Source organism: Epithele typhae, assembly GCF_022376455.1.
Source record: "Epithele typhae strain CBS 203.58 chromosome Unknown BXZ73scaffold_42, whole genome shotgun sequence".
NCBI lineage: Eukaryota > Fungi > Basidiomycota > Agaricomycetes > Polyporales > Epitheliaceae > Epithele > Epithele typhae.
Window position 1 is genome coordinate 18,389 of NW_025954233.1, and position 19,705 is coordinate 38,093.

Consider the following 19,705-nt stretch of genomic DNA (forward strand, 5'->3'; position numbering starts at 1 on the left):
CCACTTGATGAGGAGGAAGTCTACAATGTCTGGTGACGGATGATGAGGATATGAGTGAAGATGTGATGAGACATGAAATGATCAAATGGCAAACAAAGTGGTTATGGTCCATGGGTGAGAAAGTCGAATGATATGTTGGCACAGAACAACCTCAGCTCAGCTTCCACCGTTCGACGGCCATCTGCACCATCCGCCCCATGTCCACTTTCGCCTGCTTCTTCGCGCTGTCCGTAATCCCCTCGAGCGCGTCGAGCTCCTCCGGCGACGTCTGCAGCGGGTTGAACTCGAGCACATGCCCGTCTTTGGTCTGCACCGAGACCAGCGCGGCGAACACCGGTGGGGCGGCGAACGGGTCGTCCGCGGTCTGCTCGCTCGCGATACTCCCCTTGCGTGCGCCACCGTCCTTTGGCTGCGACGACTCCGACTGCGAGCCGACGAGCGTGCTCGCGCGCGACGTCGAGCGCGAGTGGCTGCCGAAAGACGACGAGCCGGCCTGCAGCGACGACGAGCCGGACGCGGTGCGAATGAGGATGCTCCGCTGCGTCTTCAGCGTCCGTGCGCCCGCCGTCTTCTTGCTGGTGTCGCCACGAGCCCCGCCCTCGGGCTCGTCCCCGTTGACGATGGCGCTGAACCAGTTGTTCAAGTCGAGCTCGTACGGGTTCGCGAGAGGCGAGCCGTTCACGGACAGCATGTGCTCGTTCTGGCGCGGCCAGCGAGGGTGGGCGGCCTCTCCGGGGATGACGGGATTGAATGTTGAGGACGACGGTACACGGCTGCCTGGGGCGGTGCCTGTGCGGTTGCTGGGCCTCGAGGGAGACTGGAAACGGGAGGGTGTGCGAGGATATGGCAAGGGTTTCGATGTGCCTTTCTGTGGACTGGGGGATACTGCGTTCGAGGGGACACGGGAAGCCGTACGCGTCTGCGTGGAGTACTGAGTCGTATGTACACCCCCAGAGAGAGCCTGCAGAACATACCTTTGCTGGGGTCTTCGTAATCGGTAATCTTGACTTCTGCGCCGTACCAAAGGCCGGAGCAGCAGACTGAGACGTAGATTTCTTCGGCGTCGCCGCAACAGTCCGTGCTGCCAACAGACGCATCAGCCCCCGTCCCCGTCCCCTTCGTCCGTGCGTCCCCAGCGGAGGCCCGACTCACCCGCCTTCGCCTTCCGCGCGTCGCCCTCCTTCGCCGCCTTCTCCTCCGCCTCCTGGCTCTCGACCCACTTCCGCTTCCGCGTGCCCATGTCGATCGTCGCGTCCTCCGTGCCGAGCTGCTCGCGCATGAGGCCCTTGAGCGCCGCCTGCACGTCCCCGCCGAAGCGCGCAAAGTCCCGCATCGTCACGCCCCGCACCGCGCGCGGCATGCGCAGGATCAGGCTCTCCTGGTGCCGCCGGAAGTTCTCGAGCGTGTCTGCGAGCCAGTCCTCGAACTGGCGCGTCTTGTGCGCCACTGCGGGAGGAAAGGAGAGGGGGCGTTCGGTCGTTAGCGCGCTCTGCACCAACCGAAAGCGGAACGCGGACGAGGGGGACGAGAGGCTGAGGCACGGACCTTCGAGGTCGAGGTTTGCGAGCACCTGGGACTTCTCCTCGCCGCTGAATTTTCGTGTTCTTGATCCGGACATGCTTGAGGCGGAGGGGAGGAAGGGGGAGCGGGTTCGGGACGGAGGTGGCGGGATGGTTGAATGGGAGACGCGACGACGCCCGTCGCCGCCACCGCGTGCACGCGCGCGTCTCGGCATCACGTGGGCCCGTACTTTTCGCCTGCAGCATGCTGATCTCTACGGCCGATCTCTTTGCCAAACTCTCGTTTCGCCCCCTCGCCCTCTTTTCCACCGCCCAACGCCATGCCGCTCGACGGACATGCGCATCTCGTCTCTCAAGGCTGGTCCGGGAAAGGCAACGGTCTCCGCCGCGGAGCCATTGCGAAGCCCATAACGGTTCTGCAGAAGAAAACACTGTCGGGCATTGGGAAGGACCGCGACGAGGCGTTTCCGTTCTGGGACCAGTACGTCCTCTACATCCACGCCGCCGCGTACACGCTCTCACACCGCACTCTCAGCGTATTCCAGGCCTCTGCAGTCAGCATCCAGATCAAAGTGCACAACTCTGACGACGAGTCTGTGAGCCGCCGTTCCTCCTGCCTCCTCCTCACGTTTCCTCCGCGTCTCTGTCCTACCCCTCTCTTACGTTCATTTTTTCGTGCAGGACGCCGACGACACCGGCAACAGCGGCGCATCCACCCCCGCGCCCGGCGCCTCCGCGCTCAGGCGCACGCAGACCGGCATCCTCTCCAACCGCCGCCCGCTCGCGCGCACCCCCGCCGACTCCTCCTCCGGGACGTCCACCCCGTCCGCGGCCCCCGCGGGCGCGCACCGCCGGAGCGTCCTCGGCGCCGCGAAGCAGCAGGCCGCGCGCCGGCTGCTCTACTCCATGTTCTACCGCGGCCCGGTCCTGACGAACGAGGGTGAGGAGAAGGAAGGGGGCCGTCAGTCGGAAGAGGGAGCGTCGGGGGAACCGGTGGCTGGGCCCTCTGCTGTCGCCCCTGCTGCCTCGGAGGCGGACGGCAAAAAGAACAGGAAGCGGAAGGCGGGTGGGGAAAGCGAGGAGGATAGGGCGGAGCGCAAGCGCCAGAGACGGGCGGCGAAGGAGCAGGAAAAGCGGACCGGAGACCAGAAGAAGAGGGAGCGCGCTGAGGCGATGGGCAAGGGGAAGGGAGGGCCTCCGACGAGTCTTCCGACGAGGACGCCCTGCCCGGTGGTGACGCCGCGGTCTCGACGGACGACCGAGCCGCACGCAAGGCGGAGAGGGCGGAGAGGAAGCGGCTCCGTGCGGAGAGGCGAGTGAGCAAGGAGGCGCGGCGGAAGCGGCGCGCGGACAAACTCGCGAGGAAGGCAGGAGGCTCGGAAACAAAGGCGTGTGGCGGACGCAGATGCAGAAAAGGCCACACCTCCCGAGTCGGATGTGGCAGCGGACATGGAGGGCCTAGGACCGGAGAGAAAGAAGACAAAACGGAGGAGGGAGCGTCCCGAGCCCTCCTTGGGAGAGAAGAAGGCCAAGAAGATTTCCTGATTGTTGCACCATTTCACTGTCATCTGTTGTAGACATACGACAACGCTTTACAAATCCTTCCTTGAACGGCGGATGAGTACACTCAGATCCAACACAGATGACGCCCAGGATGCCATGAATCGATTCGCACTCCATGATTGTCTGCAGCCAATCTGTATTACAGCACCTACATGGGTCCTCTCGATGAGTACACGAACGATTACGAAAGGAACGTGTGGTATATGATACAATGCCCTCTCCTCATCTATAGCGGGAACAAACTGCGACACGTGCGCGGACCGACGCCTTCGGCAGGACCGGAGTGTAAGCAGGAGGGACGCGCACCGTCTGGGGCGTCGTCGGAGAAATCGGAAGTTGGTCGGCGGCCAGCGAGGGTGCCTTGCGTGGATCGTCGGGTGTGGAGACCGGACGGGGACGGCCTGCGTGCCCGGCAGATGCCCGGTCTGCCGAGCGCGAGCGCAGGTGTCGAGAAACGGTTGGCAGTCTCTCGTGCTATGAGTTTCCGGAACTGTCGTTGAGGCGTCGGACGAGCATTTCGTACCTAAACCACAGCCAAGCCATCGTCAGATCCGGTCCTCCCCGCCATAGCGCACACAAGAGCGATCAGGTGAGCACTCACGTCAACATCGTCACCGCGCTGTTCGGGACAGTCCGGACGAGGTTCACAGACAGACCGCGGTAGAGGGCGCGCCAGCCCTCGTGTGCGATGATGTGCTTGGTGGTGCGGACGATACCGCCGCGCGGGGGACGCGGCGTCGAGTCGCTCCCGTCAAGCCCGCTCATCGACAGCGGGCGCTTCTCCGTTTGGAGTCGTGTGCGTACGACTTCGTGGGGATAGGTGACGATGGATGCCGTCATCTTGGCGATGGCAGAACAACAAGGATCTGTGGTGCTTGAAGAGGCTCCGAGCGGTGACGTGCTAACGCGATGGCGTTGAACAGAACAATTCGAGGGTGCAGAGGCGGGCTACCCACCTGCTATTCGCTTGAGGTGTTCGTAAAGAGGGAATTGCACCGCGACGTGCGTGATCCCAAGAAGACTGGGAAGGAGCCCTCGAAAGAAGGCGCTGCCACCCTCAGTCCGATAGATAGTCAAGGCCGCATCTAGCGTATGCTTGTACCGAACCTCGTTTCGTGGTTGTGTCTGGGGGCGAAAGATCAGTGGCACGTCCTTTGCGGCGCATACAAAAAGCACACGGACCATGAATCGTGTCTTGATGACCCACAGCGGATTAGTACACACGGTACTGCATGCCCCCGCCGACATGGCTGATAGAATATGTAATGTCCATGGATGCTCACGCGCAAGAGGTTGGTAGCCCTTGACCTGCGCCGCGGGGTATACATGCCTGGGCTCTTCGATGACGCCGTCTGGCCGCTCGCCGAAGTGACGTTTGATGCCGTCATAAACTGCGAAGTATATGGCCCAAGTCGGGAGATAGCCCAGGATGGTGGGCCCAAGGCCGCGATACATCCCCCGGAACCCGTCGTGGTGAATGATGTTTTTGACGGTCGCTGGTGGTGGGGCGAGAGCATGGGATGCGTCAAAGGTGTTGATTGAAGGCAGCGGGGAAGGGCAGAACGCGGGTTGAGCGAGGCTACCTCGACAGAAGGAAACACGATGAGAGTGTTGAAGGCCTCACCGACGACGCCCATATAGCTGCCATGACCGTGAAGTGCGCGCTGAGCCTGGAGCTTGGTCTTGATGACGTCGAGCGGACATGTGGCGACGCTGGCGACGAGGCCACCTCCTGCGCCAGCTGCACGTTCGCGAAGACCACGAACGGGGCGATACAGATTTTGAAGGCGAGAACGGGAGAAGTGAGATGATTGGAGGGAGCGCCAAGCAGAGGGGGAAGGACGGACCGATCATGCTGTTCGCGCTTTGCGAGGGCATCCTCGGGGTAGCGGCCGCGAAGAGCGCGGCTGAGGGCTCAGGGGAGCCCTGGCGTGGTGGCGGGTCAGGGAGCGGTGGAGGAGGGGCTATGGGAGGATGAGGAAGATATCCGGCGAGAGATTCGGAGTGGCTTTGCAAGGTCAGGAAATTACGTGGGCACGGGACCGCCGGGTCCTTCCGTCACGGCCACGGCGCTCCTGCTCATGCACCACGCAAGATGACCTCATAAGCCCGCAATCTCCCCCCGCAATCTCCCCGCCTTGCAAATCGGCGAGCCAAGTACTGACGTAGCGCGGCTTGGACCCACCATGCAGTCACCAACGTGATATGAGATGCAGAGACGAAGTTGAGCACGACGGTGAGCGCCTTGAAGTGCGCGGTCCAAGACATGGTCGCTCCCTGTTGTAAGACCAGAATGGTGCTAAGCGCTGCCGCCATGAAGTTGCACTACCGCAGCACGCCTCGGACCAGGGTGATAAGACGTAGGGCCCCCCAGGCTACTCGTTCGCAACACCCTCGTCCCGTCGGACAGCTCCAGTGAGACGCCATGTCCGCGAGGCCGTACGTCCTTTGTGTTTCCCCTCCCCAGTCGAGTATTCATCGATTTCGAACCCAGTAGTAAAGCACACGTCGGTACCAGCCTTCGTAGTTGGAAGGTATACGCAGGGGAGACTAGGTCCCAGCGGCAATGTTCATCGACATCCCCGACACCAACGTTGTCAGAGGTCATCCCAAGCCAAATCCGGTGCGCGCCCAACCGTGGCAAGGTTGCCAGTGCGTCGCCACCCGCATCTCCCCCCCACTCTCCTTCGCCGCTGGCATCCAAGGACGACCACGACGCCAGCCACCGGACCCCGCCGTCGGCCTCCACCCAACCCGCCGCCGCCGCCGGGGGCCCAGAGCTCCACCCGAACGGCAGGCCTTTCATCGCGATCCAGACCGCATCGCTCGTGTGGGGTGCGGACTACCCCAGCGACCCGCAGCGCTACAGTGGCATCCTCAACTACCCGAAACCGCGGTCGATGGTGACCCCCAGCCAGGTCCGGAGCGCGAAGGCTTCAGGCGGGCGGCCCCCGAGTGAGCCCCAGCCTGGTGCGCGCCCGGCTCCGCGCTCGCGGCGCCGTCGGACCCGTGGATTCAACACGTCGTCGGTGGGCGGTCCGAGCCAAGTCCCGACTTCGCACAGATCCTACCCCTGGGGCGACCAAAGCTACGCCGAGCACCGCGAAGAACTCGAGAGGTTGCTCCACGACATCGACACCCAGTGGGGGTCGTGGCCCGAAGGCGGAGCACTTGAAGGATATGGGTCGAGTTGAGTGAGTGCGCAGTTCTATCTCTTTCCTTCCTTGTTGTTTGTGCTGACGACTCTTCCGAGTTATGCCATGATATGTAGATTCCTTCTGGGTCGCGATCCGATGCCCGTCTGGTCTCGTCCTGAGGGCGCGCCGGTCGGCGGGGGCAGTTTGCCGGTCACAGTGGTGGCGAGGTCGCGAGAAACCCCTTGACGCTTAGCACGCCGCGAGGATTCCGTTTTCTAGTAACTGTACAACACTCCGCACAGACTGCCTACGTCACCGTGGACGAAGAGCCTGGTGGAATCACCCGCAGCCCACCACGACTTCCGATACGTGCTCCCTGAAGCTACGTGGAGCGCCATCACCCCACCGAGTGTACTGTCGTATTCGTCCGTCAAGAGGATAGCCATCTGTCGGATGCTGGGCAACTCGCGCTCAAAAACGTCTGTGACAAAGTCCAATCGCTGCGGCTCCCAGCCGCCCACCATGCACCAGTCCATAAGCCCTGCGATAGACTTCTCTGTTTGGTCGACGTGCATGATGAGCGTATGCAAGAACCGAAGTGGAAGGAGCTGACGTGCAAGCCCCGTCTACGCAGACCGGTTGTTCAGAGATGGTGATCCTCGAAGAGCCAGCTGAGGAGACGTACCAGGGCATCCGTCGACTGACACTCCGATCCGTGGATCGGCAGCCGATAGAGGCCGAGGACGCGGAGGAGGGGAAACGCGCTCCCGACGTAGGTCACCAATTCGCCGTCTCCGGAGTAGACAGTATAGCCGAGCCCGAGCGAGGTGAGCGACGGAAGGCGGCATTGGCGGAGGATCCGACACAGCGCCGCGGTTGAGAGGGCCGTGTCCCTCGCTTGATATTCCGATTGCTTCTCCTCGTCATCTCTAACCCTCTCGCGGAAATGGTCGTGGTCCCACCTGGGTGGCCATTCTCGCATCGAGAGGGTGCGGAGGGTCGGAGGGAGGCGCGACCAGAGGCCGTCTTCTGGGATGGGGTTGGTGATGAAGAGCTCTTCAAGCTCTGGCCAGGGGAAAGGGGCATCCGCCCACTTCGGAGGCCAGATGGGCTCCACATCACCGCTTGGCGGTACATGAAACTGGAGGCTGAGGGAGCGGAGGTGCGGCATGCGTACGAGCGTCCCGAGGAGGGGGCAGCCGAGAGCGGTGGCGGAGGGAGGAAAGCCGTAGAGCTTGAGAGAGCGAAGTTGTGACCAGTCATGGTCGCCCATCTCCTGCAGCGGCGCACTCTCTACCGGGAGCTCCAGGGACTCCATGTTCTTGCATAGAGGTAGGATTAAATATTTGAGGAGCAGAGTTTCAGAAATGTGCCCTCGACATTGGGGACGGAACTCATCGAGAACGTGACTGAAATAGGTGAGGGGTGCGTGGATTTCGAACTGTTCATCTTCTGACTTGTGGTAGAGGGGGTGATGCAGATCACCATCGACCTGGAGATTACAGAGTGTTTTGATAGCGAGGATGGCCCCGAAGATGGGCCGAAGAGCACTGCGCTCGTGTGCAGCAAGGGAGTTGATTCCGCCCACGACGATCGAGTACAGAGAATCCATCCCTGAGGCAGCGACTCGTAAAGCCTCTGCTGACCTCTCTTCACTTGTGACGCATGTTTGAGAAGGAGGCCAGCCATGAAGGTGACTGTCGATAGGCCTGGGCAAGAAAAAGCTGACATTGAGACAGAGGACGCTGGAGAAAAGCAATCAATGTACCACATTCAACACCACGGAAGTAAAGAGTCGAGACCCACCGTACAAACGGCCAGAGAGATTGTGGGAGGAACCGTTGAGACCACCCCTTGGTGATGGGGAGTACTCTGAACAAAATGGGCATGCAGAGACCGCGTACCCACTTGCAAGTCAGCAACAGGGGAAAGAGTCTGGAAGCACGGGTATTGCCGTTTGCGGATCGAAGAACATGAAACAAGACGTCGACAAGGATATCGTCGTCCAAAATGCGCAGCGTTCCGTTCATTTTCAGCAATAGGGCGGGAGGGTGCACGACAGTGTCCATAGGATGGTGGAATGGGTGCAAGTTGACGGTCCGGGCGCCTGGACTCAAGGGCTCACCGGCACCCGTCCTCGAACTCTGTTGGAGTCGGAGGCCACGGACCTCGGCGAATAGTCGGCACCCCCGCACTGCTCGACGAGCGCTGTTTCCTTGGCCACTCACTGTACGACGTAGAGGAAGGAGACGCCCTGCTAGTGGAATGTACGTGCTCATTCACATCTGGTTCCATGCATGTAAACATCTTCAACTTTTTTTCGTCTTGAGCGAAGGGGCTAGAATCTCGAACGGTTTCTAGTCGATGGACACTCTGACAGAGTGTCATATGCAATACACGACGCGACATGATATCATAGGAGCGTCGAACACTCTCTTACTAAGGGTATGATCGAGCACCCAGGGCCCACATAATGTATCTCGGAAGCATGGCATAACCGTGAATCAAGCGGTGGCAGCCTTTTACGCCTTCTTCTCCGAAATCTTCTCCGCGTTCCTCGCGCGTTCGGCCACCCACCACTGCAAGCGGCGTCAGGAAAGGAGTCGGGAAGCAAGAAGGCAGAACGCACCTCAAAAGTCCTCTTCAGACCCTCCTCGAGCCCCACCTGCGGCTCGTATCCCAACACCCTCCTCGTCCGCTCGATGTTGAAACAACGCCACGCGCAGCTGAAGGTAACCCGATACCGCGTAAAGCCCGGCTCCTTCCCGATCAGCCACGCCCACCACTCTGCCGCACTGGCGAGCGCGAGACCGACGGCCTGGGGAAGGACGAGCCGCCGCTTGTTGTTCGGCCGCTCGAAGTGCTCGTCGAAGAACTTGCACACCAGCTGCGGCATGTCCCAGAAGGCCACCGGCTCCCCATTCGCGATGAAGAACGCCTGGCCGGCGACGGCCAGCGAGCCCTCGCCATCCCGCGCGAGCGCAGCCTCCGTGAACTGATCGAACTTGCCCCGCACCGCTGGCCGCGGCACCGAGGGCTCGTACTCAGGGTCCTCCCAGCGTGCGCGGATCGCGTCCGCGTCGGGGGGTGGGGTCACGTAGGGTCCAAGTGGGCGTGCGAGCGACGTGGGGATCCGTCGCCGCGGCAGCGTTGCACTGACGGGCGGGAGGGCGGCGGCGAGGCTGGCGCGCATTGCTGCAATTTCCTCTGGGGAGGAGGGCCCGAGGCGGTCCGCGGCGAGCAGGTGGGCATAAGCGCAGTTGCCCACGTACGTCCAATCGAAGAGGTTGGTGTTGTCGCCGACCTGAATGTGACTCTGGCCGCGCTGCCACACCTGGAAGAGGCCGTGGAGGAACTGGCGGTCGCCGGGGCTGGATAAGGGGGGATGAGCGTCAGACGGCCTCGCTACACGCTAGCCGCCACGCGCAATGAGGGGACGTACCCGAAGATTCCTGCTGGACGCAACGCGACCGTGTAAAGACCGCCCTTCCCGTTCGCCGCAAGCACGATCTCCTCCGCCTTGGCCTTCGACTCATTGTAGGGGTCCATGGCCTTCTCCAGTTGTGGTATACGCTCATCAACGTCGATGAGATCCTGTCCGTTGAACACTACACCTGCCGAGGATGTGTAGACAAGTTTGGGGACGCCATTTGCAACGGCGGCGTTGATGACAGCTTGTGTGCCGTCCACATTTACTTTCCAGTACAGTGCAGGGTCGTCCATGCCGTGTAGCGGTGATGCGGTGTGGATGATGCATGTCGCACCGCTCTGTGAATAAAGGTCATGTTTAGACATGGGAGGTTCGGGTAGGCCAAAGGGAATAGATAAAGCGGAAATACCTTGCGCAGCGCATCCGAGACTTGCTCCTCCTCGCTAATGTCTCCAGAGTAGAACGGGACGTCGTGATGCCGCTGGACGATGTCGAAAACGGAAACGGCGTCGCCGCGCGCGAGCAGAGCTTCCACTACATGTCGGCCGAGGAAACCGCTGCCACCGATAACCAAGTACACATCCTTTGAGCTTGAGGCCATGATGCGGACCGAGCACAGGGGGGACGAGGAGAGAAGAGGAGGAATGCTGGCCTTGTGGCAGGCACAGTAATTCGGACGTGGTCTGAGGCTCGCGCGTATTTCTGTGCGTCAGCTGACCATTCGTGACGCTCGCTCGGCCCGCCGGAGTTCCGAGGTGTCGTGTGTTGGGCGCATACACACAACGTCTTGAGAGCACGAGCCCACATCTACTCGATAAAAGCACTGTTACAACATATCTATGCCTACCACTACGCGCGCGAATGTCCGTACCGCGTCACGTAGAATCCGACCCCGCTGCCGTCCCTCTTCTTTAACCCTTCCTCCTTCGGCGGACGCGTCAACTGCGGGTACACGTCCGCCCTCGCCCCAGGCCCAAAGTCCAAGACGAACGGCCGGCTCTGCGTTGCACCGAACAGGCGCGAGCTCTCGAGCACGACCGAATACACCGGCGACGGGTCGTTGCCCGGCGCGTGCACGCTCCAGCCCCTCCGCGCCGCGCGCACGTCCCAGAACGCGACGAGGGAGTGCCGCGCGGTGCCCGCCGCGACGTGGCACCCGCTGCTTCCTCCGGCGGTCACGTCGTAGATCGGCTCGGGCAGCCACGGGTCGCACATGCTCATCACCGGGTAGAGCGCGCCCGCACCGTCGCGGCGCGCGGAGCGGAGGTCGTGGACGTTCACGACGCCGTCGTACCAGCCGGAGAGGACGACACGGTCTGAGGAGCCCCAGGGTGAGGAGGGCGGCGCGGAGCTGATGCCGTACACAGCCGATGCGCGCGGGCGGTCGTCGTGGGTGGAACTCGTCAGGACGTGGGCCGGTTGTGCGGAGAGTCTGGACTCGTTGATGGTGTAGACCATGAGTGGGGTGAGCGAGGATGTTCCGAGGAAGGCGTAGCGGTCCGAGAGGTGCGTGGTCCAGCCGCGGACGTTGAGCTCCAAGAATTGCGGCGGAGAGTCCGTGCCGGAGTCAGTAAAGAATGCGGCGAAGCCGTTACAGGAAAGGGAGAGGAGATGATGCTTGTTTGCGGAAATGCTCTCGACGATATCCGTGCCGTGGTATGGCCGCTTCTCGCGGTGGTTGGATTCGAGGTGAATGACGGCAGGCGGAGCACCGAGTTTGCAGGCAGGCAGAACGATCCGCTCGAGCGTGCCGTCCGCATATCCGACGTAGACGGTACGATCGAATCCTCCGTCTGGGACGCACTGGATGCTTGTGATATCACGGGAGGCTTGGACAACCTTGTGGGTCATATACGCGCATTCAAACTGGATTCCTGGTGTACGCCCCTCGTCGGAGTGTCCGAACGTATAGGAATATATGGTGCTCCCCGCCGCAACGAATAATCGAGACTTATTGATGGCCATTTGCGGCTGGAGTTTCCCTTGCCACTTCGAGGATAAAGGTCGTGCGACAAAATGCGGTCTTGCCCAGTTGCGATCCACTTCGGTGTGATAGCTGCAGGAACAATGACACCGTCATTTCTTGGTGGCTGGAGACGTGAAGAACGGAAATACGCACCGGACGGACGCATGAGCGCTCCAGAGCTGCATCGACTTGAAGAGACTCCACGTCTTGCGAGGTGTGTTCCTGAGGTATAATTTCCATCCGTATTCATGGATCTGAAAAGCACCAGGTTAAGTACCCAGTGATATATGCATTGGAGAGTGCATGCTTGGACTGGGTGCGATCGAGATCTCATCACGAAGCAGGCCGTGCCCCGCGACATCAAACAGGGAAGTGCTGTATCACAGATCGCAAGAGGAGTAGCAACGTACCAAGGCGTGGAAATACTTCGCCGCACTCGAGAGATTGGCTAATTCGCCTACGGACAGGTATTGCAAGACGGAGATCCAGATGTCACTGGGTAGCGAGTGGGGCCGCATCGACAGCACCGGGCAGGGAAACGATAGGGACGGTGGGGGGTATCGCGGGTCGCGCTGAGATCGAGGGGATAGGGAGGTGTGCCGCTGCGAACTCGCTTATATGTTGCCTAGACGAACGATTCGCAAAGGGGTTTCTTGAGTTCCGACACCGCGCGAAGAGACCGCAGATTGAACTGTGAATGCGTTGGCGTGTGGGCGGCGGCCACGAAACGATAGATGACGCCGGAAGGGTGAATGTGTCCTTCCAGAGCCGGGAGGATCAGAGGGAGTTGGAAGTCAGCGCTGCAGCCGACCCGCTTGCACAGGCTACACGGACGCCCCCGTCGCGGGCCAGCGGCAACCGCGCGAGCGTTTCGCATGCGCGTAGCCGCCGTAGCGGGATCGGGGCCCGTGGACGGCCGAGACGAGACGCACTCTTACTTTACCTTCTACTACATCCTAGTAATCTCCCCGGCTCACCTCCTGCCATCTCCGTGGCCATGCGCAGAGATGTGCGGATACTCCTCGTTGGCGATGGTGAGTTTCATTCCGTTTCGTCCCGCACGCGAGCCCACCGAGGGTTGTATTGTTGAAACCGTAACTGAGATATGGTTTGAAACTGTACAGAGAGCGTCGGAAAGAGCACCATCGTCACTTCCCTCATCAAGGAAGCCTTCGTGCCGCGCGTACGTACGACTCAGCTGCGCGTTCATCGCTGGCGTTCACGTTAGTTAAACGCTGGCTCTCCCATTCCACGCGTATAGGTGCAACACATCGTCCCGGAGGTGACCATTCCTCCGGAGGTTACTCCGGAGAATGTGACTACATACATCGTTGACTCTGGCAGTACGTTCGTTCTTCTGTTTCTGCATGGCGCCGCCTTCAAGCTCCCCTCCATACTATCCATATTGGGCGATCTATCCTGTGAGGGAGTGGGATCATAGGTATAACGGTGTTTGCTGCAGCCCTATCATCCCACTTCCTCTCGCAAGAACCATGAACTCCCCAAGCTACTCATGAGCTTTGCGTGTATGACTTGTGACGAGCTGTGGTGGTTCTTCACCAAAACGGGACAATGGGCTCGCCACAAGTCACGCCGCCATACTATCCTTCTGTCTCAGTGGCTCCTTGGATCGGTCAGGTCTTGTCGCCGACGCATTTTGCGATGACATACCGTTGACTGGCAATGGACGGGCCCGACGGAATGAATTTGTCTGTCGGTGGTTGATTCTACCATTCATGTGGTTCTCTTCCAATCTGCTTGCTTATGTGGACTTGGACAGACGGACCGAACGACCGGCAACATCTGGAGACCGAGATCCGCAAAGCGCATGTCATCTGTGTCGTGTATTCTATCGACAATCCCAACTCTTTCGACCGAATACCCACATATTGGCTACCTTACTTCAAACAGCTCGGGGTGAACGTACGTGCTCTCGTAGGATATCGCACCTACTCCGCCACAACGCCACACAGGTCCCCGTAATTCTGGTCGGCAACAAAATAGATCTACGAGGAGGAGAGGTCACAAATGAAGCGTTAGAGGAGGAGATTATACCCATCATGAATGAATTCAAGGTGAGCATGCTCTAATTTCTTGTCTATGTGCAACCATTCAACCGAATTGTCAGGAAGTAGAGACCTGCGTGGAATGCTCTGCACAAATGCCCTTGAACGTGTCAGAAGTGTTTTACTTTGCCCAGAAAGCCGTGCTGCACCCGACCGCGCCACTTTACGACTCAAGAGATCATGTCAGTACCATTCTCCCCATCAGGCCTGATTGAACGCTAACGACTGAGGACAAGTCAGGTTCTCAAGAAAGACTGTGTCTCTGCTCTACGTCGAATATTCAAACTGTGTGATGCGAACAAGGATAGCATCCTTGACGCCGCAGAGCTCAACGAGTTCCAGGTGAGCAGTCAATCTGGACATGTACGCGCATGTATTTGAACCGACAGCTGCTATGATAGCGGAAATGCTTCGATGCCCCATTACAGGCCCAAGAGCTTGAAGGCATTCAAGACATGGTCCGACAGCATTCGGAGGGCGGCGTCCGTGACAACGGCCTGACCGAGGAGGGATTCCTCTATCTGCACACGATCTTCATTCAGCGCGGACGATTGGAGACAACGTGGACAGTATTGAGGCAGTTCGGATACGGCGAAGACCTCCGATTGACGGAAGATTTCCTCTATCCGAAGTACGCTTCCCACCTCATGTCTTGCCCGGATGCAGTATTCATCGCCCGCAGGTTTGACGTTCCTCATGACTGTTCTGTCGAACTCAGCCCGAAAGGGTACCGCTTCCTCACGAATGTCTTTGAGAACTTTGACAAGGACCAAGACGGCGCGCTGAACAAGGAGGAACTCGATGAACTCTTTAGCACGTCGCCCGGGAACCCATGGGCCGGCCAGAAGTTCCCTGACACCACAGTCGCCGATGACACCGGAGCAGTCACTCTGCAGGGCTGGCTAGCGCAGTGGAGGTGAGTAAATCTTACAACGAATCGATGCTTCTTTGGAAGTGAAAAAAAACACCACCGGGATCAGTATGACGACATTGCTCGAGTACAAGACTACTCTGGCGTATCTGGCATATCTCGGTTACCCAGAAGAACCCCGGACCGACGCATTGGTGGTCACGCGGCCACGAAAGGTCGATCGGAGAAAGGGCAAGTCGGCACGGAACGTGTTCCTCTGCTACTTCTGCGGTGCGGCCGGCTCTGGCAAGACGTCTCTCCTCCGCGCGTTTGCGGGCAAGCCGTTCAGTCCAGTGTACGAGCCAACGAAGAAGATGAACAGTGTCGTGAACTCGGTGGACATCGACGGGTCAGAGAAGTACCTCGTGGTATGTGTGATCTTTTCTGTCGGTGCTTTTGCGATGATCCTGTGGACTTCGTTCTAGTACCGTGTGCATAGTGTCAATCACATATATTGCCGGGTGACGTGCTTGTACACCTTTGTACACTCTCACACACCGTACAAGCTAGTCTGACACGCGGTGTCCGTCCGCGTGGTCAAGCACGTGGAAGGATTTGGCGAGAGATGCGACACCCAGATATTACCTTGGTGTGGATGCAGAGCGTGAAGTCTGATTCTGACTTTCTCTTCTACAGTTGCAAGAGTTTGGCTCCAAGTACGAAGCAGAAACGCTTCGAAATCCGAAGAAGTCCGATCTCGCGGATGTCATCGTGTATGTGCACGACTCGAGCGACACCAACTCGTTCTCGTACATCAGCAATTTGCGGGTGCGTGTTTTGGCTAAGAGCAGTGGCCGCGTGGTGGATGGACGCTCATCTGTCCGTAGCAACAATACAGTCTTGACCACATGCCGACGTTGTTCGTGGCCACGAAGTCGGACCTAGACCTCGCATTGCAGGTGAGTGCCGTGTTGCCTGTCGTCCGCGTCAGAAGCCTAACGGCAACGTGGCTGGCATGCAGCGACACGAGGTGCAACCAGATGTCTACTGCCGACGGTTGCAGCTGCAAGTGCCCATCGCGGTCAGCGTAAAGACTGGGCAGATCGCGGACGTGTTCCACGCCGTGTGCAAGGTGGCCATGAACCCGTACGTCTCTCTCCGAGCGATCACAGCGTGTTGTGCTGCGCACTACCACGTGTTTCTCACTACTCGCGATGTGCGCTGCAACAGGAACTCGGCCATTCCTGGAGGGGCCGATCGTGCGTTGTCGGCGACGGCGCGCCTGCGGATGTACCTCAAGATCGCGTCTGCGGTGGGAGGGGTGTCTGCGGGGCTGTATCTCGTGTACCGGACATTTGTGCGACCAGGCGGGACGGGCCCAGGGGGCACATGGAGCGCGAGCCAGTGGTTGGCGTGGCTGTTTGTTGGTGGTCGACGAGAGCTGTAGTATCTAGCGTACCTCTGGCGATCTGGATTCTGGTATGGGACAGAGGGCCGCCGTTTGAGTCCGCCTTGGGCGTTGGGCGGGGCCATCGGGGGAGGCGCCGTGCGGGTAGATCCGATAATCGAGCCGAGGCGCACGGCGGGGGCGTGGCGTCAGCGCCCGTGCCCGAGCTGGTCTGTGGCCTGCTCCCGTCCCCTCCCAATACACCTTCTCCTCTCCCGCCATCCACTTGAGTCTGCCCGTCGCGAGCACCCCGCACGTTCCGTGTGCACGCTGAATTGTCTGACCCCCACCCAAGCCCCTGAACCGATCCGGCACGCCCCGCTCTCGCCATGGATGAAGACATGGACATGTCTGGCACTGGTGGACTCGAGCCTGCGTTCGAGCCTACGCCGGTGCCTCCGCAGATGGTAGACGAGAACCGCAAGATGCTGTACGCTCTTTTTCCTTTTGAGCTTCTCCGCCGACCCTTCTTTCACACCCCCCGATGCCGCCGACCCCTGGACCACCCCGGTCCATGTTCACTGACGCACCCCGTCCTCTAGCGACCTTGTGTTCGTGCAGGACTGTACGGGCAGCCAGGGCAGCTACATTGCCTCCGCCACCAAGAACATTGAGGAGATCTGCAACCACATCTACGAGTCCGGCAAGCTCCAGACCCGCGACGACCTCCGCATCGGTCTCGTTGCCTACCGCGACCACCCCCCGCAAGACCACACTTACGTCACCCGCAACTTCGGCTTCTCGTCCGACATCTCCCAGGTCCACAAGGACCTCTCGACTCTCTACGCGTCCGGTGGAGGCGATGGCCCGGAAGCGGTGACCGCCGCTCTCCACCAGGCGCTCACCATGGAGTGGCGGCCAACGGCGAGCAAGATGGTCGTCCTCATCGCCGACGCGCCTCCGCACGGCATCGGCGAGTACGGAGACGGTGAACTCAATCCCTTCTCTTTGTCCCGCACGTGAGGCTTGACAACGTTTGCACCCCAGGTTTCGACGACGGATCGCCCGATGGCCAGGATCCCTGCAGATTGCGCGAGAGATGGCGAGCAGGGGCATTACCCTGGTGCGTCACCCCCGCAGATCGATTGCGGCCTCATTTTCGCGAAAAGCTGACTGTCCGAACGCAGTTTTTCGTCGCCTGCGAGCCTGCGCTCAGCGGCTACTCGGTAAGTCGTGGGATTGTTGCTCTTGCGCTTATGGAGCTGAACGCGTTTCGGACGACAGTACGCGACGGACTTCTACCAAGCAATCACGAATATCACCTCAGGCCTCATGCTTCCTCTCACTACCGCGGATCTATTGACGCACGCCATCGTCGGCAGTGTCCTCGAAAACCTCGACATGGAACGCCTCGTACGAGAGGTCGGCCAGGCCGTGTCTCAGCGGATATTGGGCAACAACGAAAGCGTCGACGACGTTGCCCGCGAACTGCACGAACGCCTGCTGCTCCGCAACGAAAGCACGAAAAAGGTCGTCATCGAGAGCATCTACCGCGACTCTCCGGAGGCGAAGCACAACGTCGATACCTACATGAACGCACGCACCCTCGCAGAAGCGCGCCCGCATCTCCAGAGAGTACGTGTTTCACCTTGCGTTCGCGCCCCCATGCCGACTTCAGTTCGCATCAGGTCCCGGGACGCGCTTCACAGACAAGTATCTCCACGCGCGGATGTCGTCATCACGGAGCTCATACTACGGATCACCCTACGCCCCTCGTCCTCCGGACGGGCGGCACCGAAGCCCCCTGCTTCTCCTCCTTCCTCGCCGCCGCGCAAAGTCGTCACCGACTTCAAGGCCTTCGGGGCGTCCCCGACAGCAAGCGTGTTCGGCACCGCAGTGCAGTCAACGCCGTTCTCACTCGCCGGAGGCAAGGCTGCGTTCGGCGGTATGCGCACGAACGGACGAGTGGGGACGTTCGATGATGATGACGACGAGGACGAGGATAATGGGCGGCAGAAGGTCGAGCTGAGAGAAGACTCGATCACGCTCGATCAGGTACGTTGCCTATTGCGTCGCGAAGATCGCTGCTGATTCGCTTGAACGTGCAGGCGAGGCGGATTGCGATGCAGAGCGCCTGGAGAAGTACCCGCATGTGAGCAGCGCTTGCCGTGTCCCAGCTTCCTCGGCCCTCGTACGTTCCCCACGGTTATCGCTTGTAGTATGTTAGTTAGTCTCCCCGTTGCATCATATGTATTCTTACCTCGCACCATGTCCAAGCTCACTTGGTTCCCACTTGGTTCCCGCTCGAGCCGCAGACGTCGGAACTTACCTTGTCGTACCTGCTCTCCCTCTGAACGACGGCTCGCGGTGCACGCTGCAGTGCTGGTCGCGCTTCATCCCTTACCCCCACCCTAGCCTTTCCCTTGCCTTCACCTGTATCTCATTCCCCCTCTCATAGCTTACGACCGTGCTCTGAACGCACATGCTGTGCATCGCCACACTCGGATCCTCTAGTTCGCTCGCATCATCGTCTCTCCTCTCCGCATCATCATATGTGACTCTCTACTATCGTGAAAGTACCGTGCCCCGGCACCCATAGTACCTGTACGACCACCGACCAATGCGCCCCTCCTAGTGAATATCCACCTTACACCCGGCTCAATGTACAAGTAGACGCTCTCAGGAGTAATGTATGGTACTTGCGTACAGACATTTTCCGATTCTATCGCTGCCTCTCGGTCGCCTCGCGGCTCTGGGCCTGCAGCACTCCGCTTCGCCTCGACCTCGAATCCGTGCATCTGGTGCTTGTCTGCACCAACTCCCTAGCAACCCGGCGGCGGCGACGTCGAGATACGCACCGCGCACTGCGCGCGCTGGAAAGGGGCTCTAGATCTGTATCACACATGGGCAGAGGCCCGCCGGCAACGGCATCCTTACAAGCAAAAGCCAATGCGCCTCGGGCACTCCCTTTGTCATAACAGGTCCAGGTCCACCGAGCGCGGGCGCTCCGTCACGCTCGCCGCCGCCGTGAATTATCTCGCGGAGAGCTCTTGACAGAACGTCAAACGGTGGAGGGCCGCGGCGGGGCGGAGCCTTGAAGCACCGGTGAATTGGCGTGAATATTGTCTGCACGCTGCACGCGTACGTAGTGTAGGCTGAACCTGAGGCCTGAAGCGGGGCCTTCGGACGCGGCGAGGCTTCAAACAAGCTCTCCGCGCCCTGTAGGCCGTTATCACCGCGGCGCCGAAGAGGCGAGGTGGTTCAACACGACGGATAGGGGCTGCTACCACGACGGGACGAATGCATGTACTTACAGCTTTGCGGGCGTACACGGTGGGCCGCGCCGTCGCGCACATATGGGCCGGGCTCGCGAGCGCGTACCGCACCGCATGCATTCGACCTCGGACTACGGATCCTGCATGGCGCAGCCAGCTGGGCCGTTCCGGGACGACCGCTGCGATCGCGTGGCTAGAGCGGCGAGCATAGGCCGGCTGAGGGCGTCGCAACATCGATCGTCTCTGTCGACCGTGCTGGGATCACGACGGGTTCGTCCCGCAGTCTAATTTCTCCTACATTGGCAGCCCTTCTATCGTCCGGATTCCGCAGACGTCATCGCCCCTCGCTCGCACGCTGCACTTACGTGACCGATACCACTGACGGGCGTGCGAGATGCGCGCGTGCGTCGGCGCCGTCCGAGGACTCCTCGCGGACGAACGGGGACGTGTGGCCGTGCGCCAGATGGCGCTACATACGTATAATTAAACGTCGGCGGCGCGGCGGGCATTG

The 19,705-nt window shown here is 60.2% G+C and overlaps 9 protein-coding genes across 9 annotated transcripts; 4 read left to right on the plus strand and 5 right to left on the minus strand.

Annotated features, from left to right (window-relative positions):
- Positions 1 to 151: 151 nt before the first annotated feature.
- On the minus strand, positions 152 to 1,618 carry BXZ73DRAFT_50616 (uncharacterized protein; the record flags this gene model as incomplete). Its single annotated transcript, XM_048020471.1, has 4 exons — positions 152 to 919; positions 975 to 1,081; positions 1,153 to 1,446; positions 1,546 to 1,618. The coding sequence occupies 4 exons, from the start codon at positions 1,616 to 1,618 to the stop codon at positions 152 to 154; spliced, it is 1,242 nt and encodes a 413-aa protein (XP_047875552.1).
- A 222-nt stretch (positions 1,619 to 1,840) lies between these two features.
- Positions 1,841 to 2,905, plus strand: BXZ73DRAFT_21435 (uncharacterized protein; the record flags this gene model as incomplete). Its single annotated transcript, XM_048017623.1, has 4 exons — positions 1,841 to 2,001; positions 2,056 to 2,116; positions 2,202 to 2,724; positions 2,784 to 2,905. Coding segments are annotated over 4 exons (867 nt in total), but the record flags the coding sequence as incomplete, so codon positions are not given.
- A 652-nt stretch (positions 2,906 to 3,557) lies between these two features.
- Positions 3,558 to 4,961, minus strand: BXZ73DRAFT_50590 (mitochondrial carrier; the record flags this gene model as incomplete). Its single annotated transcript, XM_048020463.1, has 6 exons — positions 3,558 to 3,606; positions 3,685 to 3,957; positions 4,036 to 4,208; positions 4,266 to 4,579; positions 4,708 to 4,824; positions 4,931 to 4,961. The coding sequence occupies 6 exons, from the start codon at positions 4,959 to 4,961 to the stop codon at positions 3,558 to 3,560; spliced, it is 957 nt and encodes a 318-aa protein (XP_047875554.1).
- A 547-nt stretch (positions 4,962 to 5,508) lies between these two features.
- On the plus strand, positions 5,509 to 6,277 carry BXZ73DRAFT_103552 (uncharacterized protein; the record flags this gene model as incomplete). Its single annotated transcript, XM_048015616.1, has 3 exons — positions 5,509 to 5,522; positions 5,578 to 5,617; positions 5,687 to 6,277. 3 exons carry the CDS (start codon positions 5,509 to 5,511, stop codon positions 6,275 to 6,277), a joined length of 645 nt encoding a protein of 214 aa, XP_047875555.1.
- A 250-nt stretch (positions 6,278 to 6,527) lies between these two features.
- On the minus strand, positions 6,528 to 7,832 carry BXZ73DRAFT_103553 (uncharacterized protein; the record flags this gene model as incomplete). Its single annotated transcript, XM_048015617.1, has 3 exons — positions 6,528 to 6,550; positions 6,636 to 6,846; positions 6,906 to 7,832. 3 exons carry the CDS (start codon positions 7,830 to 7,832, stop codon positions 6,528 to 6,530), a joined length of 1,161 nt encoding a protein of 386 aa, XP_047875556.1.
- Positions 7,833 to 8,742: 910 nt separating this feature from the next.
- BXZ73DRAFT_91269 (C-3 sterol dehydrogenase) lies at positions 8,743 to 10,251 on the minus strand (the record flags this gene model as incomplete). Its single annotated transcript, XM_048025920.1, has 4 exons — positions 8,743 to 8,799; positions 8,850 to 9,591; positions 9,663 to 9,988; positions 10,060 to 10,251. The coding sequence occupies 4 exons, from the start codon at positions 10,249 to 10,251 to the stop codon at positions 8,743 to 8,745; spliced, it is 1,317 nt and encodes a 438-aa protein (XP_047875557.1).
- Positions 10,252 to 10,499: 248 nt separating this feature from the next.
- BXZ73DRAFT_50522 (uncharacterized protein) lies at positions 10,500 to 12,134 on the minus strand (the record flags this gene model as incomplete). The annotated part of the gene is made up of 3 exons (XM_048020450.1): positions 10,500 to 11,706; positions 11,770 to 11,870; positions 12,027 to 12,134. The coding sequence occupies 3 exons, from the start codon at positions 12,132 to 12,134 to the stop codon at positions 10,500 to 10,502; spliced, it is 1,416 nt and encodes a 471-aa protein (XP_047875558.1).
- A 479-nt stretch (positions 12,135 to 12,613) lies between these two features.
- Positions 12,614 to 15,979, plus strand: BXZ73DRAFT_50598 (mitochondrial Rho 1; the record flags this gene model as incomplete). The annotated part of the gene is made up of 14 exons (XM_048020467.1): positions 12,614 to 12,650; positions 12,741 to 12,799; positions 12,878 to 12,959; positions 13,397 to 13,539; positions 13,590 to 13,691; positions 13,745 to 13,864; positions 13,923 to 14,024; positions 14,084 to 14,313; positions 14,365 to 14,598; positions 14,663 to 14,960; positions 15,229 to 15,360; positions 15,420 to 15,491; positions 15,554 to 15,678; positions 15,763 to 15,979. The coding sequence occupies 14 exons, from the start codon at positions 12,614 to 12,616 to the stop codon at positions 15,977 to 15,979; spliced, it is 1,953 nt and encodes a 650-aa protein (XP_047875559.1).
- A 329-nt stretch (positions 15,980 to 16,308) lies between these two features.
- BXZ73DRAFT_91272 (uncharacterized protein) lies at positions 16,309 to 18,075 on the plus strand (the record flags this gene model as incomplete). The annotated part of the gene is made up of 8 exons (XM_048025921.1): positions 16,309 to 16,409; positions 16,522 to 16,907; positions 16,996 to 17,042; positions 17,107 to 17,145; positions 17,204 to 17,554; positions 17,598 to 17,694; positions 17,757 to 17,974; positions 18,028 to 18,075. The coding sequence occupies 8 exons, from the start codon at positions 16,309 to 16,311 to the stop codon at positions 18,073 to 18,075; spliced, it is 1,287 nt and encodes a 428-aa protein (XP_047875560.1).
- Positions 18,076 to 19,705: the final 1,630 nt, after the last annotated feature.